Source organism: Terrapene carolina, unplaced genomic scaffold (assembly GCF_002925995.2).
Source record: "Terrapene carolina triunguis isolate 2854851 unplaced genomic scaffold, T_m_triunguis-2.0 Scaffold46623, whole genome shotgun sequence".
In the NCBI taxonomy this organism is placed as follows: domain Eukaryota; kingdom Metazoa; phylum Chordata; order Testudines; family Emydidae; genus Terrapene; species Terrapene triunguis.
In genome coordinates, this window is record NW_020710974.1 from 5,849 (window position 1) to 8,665 (window position 2,817).

A 2,817-nucleotide genomic window follows, 5' to 3' on the forward strand; every position below is an offset into this window, starting at 1 on the left:
AAACATCCAGTCTTTATTTTAAATTTTTTCCCATGGTTAATTACTCTCACCATTTTAAAAGCGTATCCCTTATTTCCAGTCAGAATGTGTCTAACTTCAACTTCCAGCCACTGTATTGTGTTAGACTTTTCTCTGCTAGACTGAAGAGCTAATGTCTCCCCGTAACACTATAAGGCAGGTTTTTAATTCTTTACTTATTCTGGTGGCTCGTCTCTCCACCCTCCTTCTTAAATTGTGGATACCAGAACTAGATACAGATTTCAACAGCAGATGCTCGAGCGCCAAATATAGAGGTAAAATAACCTCTCTACTCCTACTTGAGATTCCCCCAGTTATCATCCCAGGATCGCATTGGCTATTTTGGCCACATGGTAATACTCGGAGTCATGTTTAGCTAATTATCCCTTCACACTCCAAAATCTTGTTCAGAGTCATTGTGCTTCCACGATAGAGACCAGCATCTTTGTCACTCAGAGAAAGCTCAGTGCCTGCAAGAAAGTCTCACCGAAAGAAGCCAGAGATGTAATAGAGGTGCAGGCCTGTAGCCCTAAATACCCTTGTGCCCTTCATGTCCATTCTGTTGAGCACAAAGTCATAGCCCAACAGGATAATGTCTGTTTCCATGTGGGAAACGTGGCTCCTATCCAACATGAACTGCATCGTGGATCAGATCTATGGCCCATCTAGTCCAGTGTACTCTGTCTGACAGTGACAACCCCAGGTGCTGCAGAAGAAGGTGTAAGAATCCCAGCAGTAGGTCGATGGGGGCAGGGCCGGCTCCAGGTTTTCTGCTGCCCCAAGCGGAGGGAAAGAAAAAAGGCAATCGGCAGCACTTCGGCAGCAGCTCAATCGTGCCGCTCCATTCTTCGGCGGTAGCTCGGCGGCGGGTCCTTCACTCCCTCTCTTCCTCTTTGGTAGCACTTCGGCGGCAGCTCAAAGAGGAAGAGAGGGACTGAGGGACCCGCCGCCGAATTCCCGCCGAAGACGCAGATATGTTGCCCTAGTAGCGGACGGAGTGCCGACCATTTCGATTGGCCATCCCAAGCACTTGCTTCCTTAGCTGGTGCCTGGAGCTGGCCCAGATGGAGGGATGCCTTAACCATCCTGAGGGTGGCATGGTAATGCCTAACAGCTAGAGATTGGCTAGTGTCATGAAACAGATGGGCGTATATGCTTTCCAAAATGTTTATTTCACTGTAAGTATTGTAACTGGATAGTCTTGTGTTGTCAGACAGGGAGAACACATTCTTGATCTGCTCTCTACCAGTCATCCCTCTGAAAACCCTCTACCAGTCAGTAATTTATAGACTTCTCTCATACCCCCTCTTATTCATCTCCTTTGTAAGGTAACAGTCCCAGTCTTTTCAACCTCTCTCCATATGAGAGTTTAACCAGGCCCTTGAACTTTCTTCTTGCCCTTTCCTGAACCCCTCTAGTTCTGCAATATCCTGTGTGAGAAGGGTGCACCGTACCACACAGAGGAGTCTAAAGAAGGGTGAAACATTGACCTACTGATCTCATGGCATTGTATTTTCTGTATGATTCCCCATCCCACTCCTCTTGGACCCAATATTTTGCTGAGTTTCTGCCATGCTTGCACTTTGAGCAGGGTTTCACAGAGCTGTGTACCGTGTCTTCTACTGAATTCATACAGTGAAATTAGAACCTCATAAAGTGTTTGAGGAGCTCAAGCTTTTACCTCTGAAGTGCATACACAGTGCAGATATTTACATTGAAGTTCATCTGCCATCATGCCACCCATTCACCTGTCTTGGTTAGCTCCCTCTGAGGACTCCTCTTTACTTCAATATGACCTAAGTAATCTGGTGCCATCTGTAAATGTCCCCACCGCACTGCTCACCCCCTTTCTAGATTGTTACAAACTATAAAATATTTACCATACTATTTGTTATAATATGTATAACCCCCCTCACTCTGATTCTCTCCTTTCACAGGCACCTTGAGCATTTCTGAGCCTGATAGATGCCTCGACCATCTCATGGCAGCTTTCAATGTCACCCCCTCTGATCCTTCAACATTTATCCTAATGGGCATCCCTGGCCTGGAAGCTGCCCATGGCTGGATTTCCATCCCTTTCTCTATGTTCTACATTATCGGCCTGTTGGGAAATGTCATGGTTCTGTTTGTTGTAGGCAAAGAGCGGACCCTGCACAAGCCAATGTACCTTCTGCTCTGCATGCTGGCGCTCACAGATATCGGCATGTCTACCTCTGTCATTCCAAAGGCACTGTATATATTTTGGTTTAATTTGAAAGGCATTACTCTGGGTGGCTGCCTCACCCAGATGTTCTTCCTTCACATGGTTACTGTAATGCAGTCAGCCATCCTTGTGACAATGGCCTTTGATCGCTATGTTGCCATATGCAACCCTCTGAGATACACCACCATCCTCACCAATGCGCGAATAGCTAAGCTAGCGCTTGTGGGTTTGATAAGAGCTGTTCTCTTCGTTCTGCCCCTGCCCTTTATCTTGAGCAGGCTGCCATTCTGTGGCAACCGCATTATCCCCCATACGTACTGCGAGCACATGGCTGTGGCAAAGATGTCATGTGGAGATATCACAGTTAACAGGACGTACGGCTTGGTGACAGCATTTGTTGTCATTGTGTTAGACCTGATGCTCATTGCTCTGTCCTATGTTCTGATCATCAGGGCTGTCCTCAAAATCTCCTCCAAGAAAGCCCACCAGAAAGCCCTTAACACCTGCACAGCCCACATCTGTGTGATGCTGATGTCTTATACTCTCTGCCTCTTCTCCTACCTGACACAGAGGTTTGGTCAAGGAATCGCTTCCCA

General features: G+C 47.0%; 1 protein-coding gene across 1 annotated transcript; it reads left to right on the plus strand.

Annotated features, from left to right (window-relative positions):
• Positions 1-1,955: 1,955 nt before the first annotated feature.
• Positions 1,956-2,793, plus strand: LOC113405627 (olfactory receptor 52E4-like; the record flags this gene model as incomplete). The annotated part of the gene is made up of 1 exon (XM_026646846.1): positions 1,956-2,793. A coding segment is annotated over one exon (838 nt), but the record flags the coding sequence as incomplete, so codon positions are not given.
• Positions 2,794-2,817: the final 24 nt, after the last annotated feature.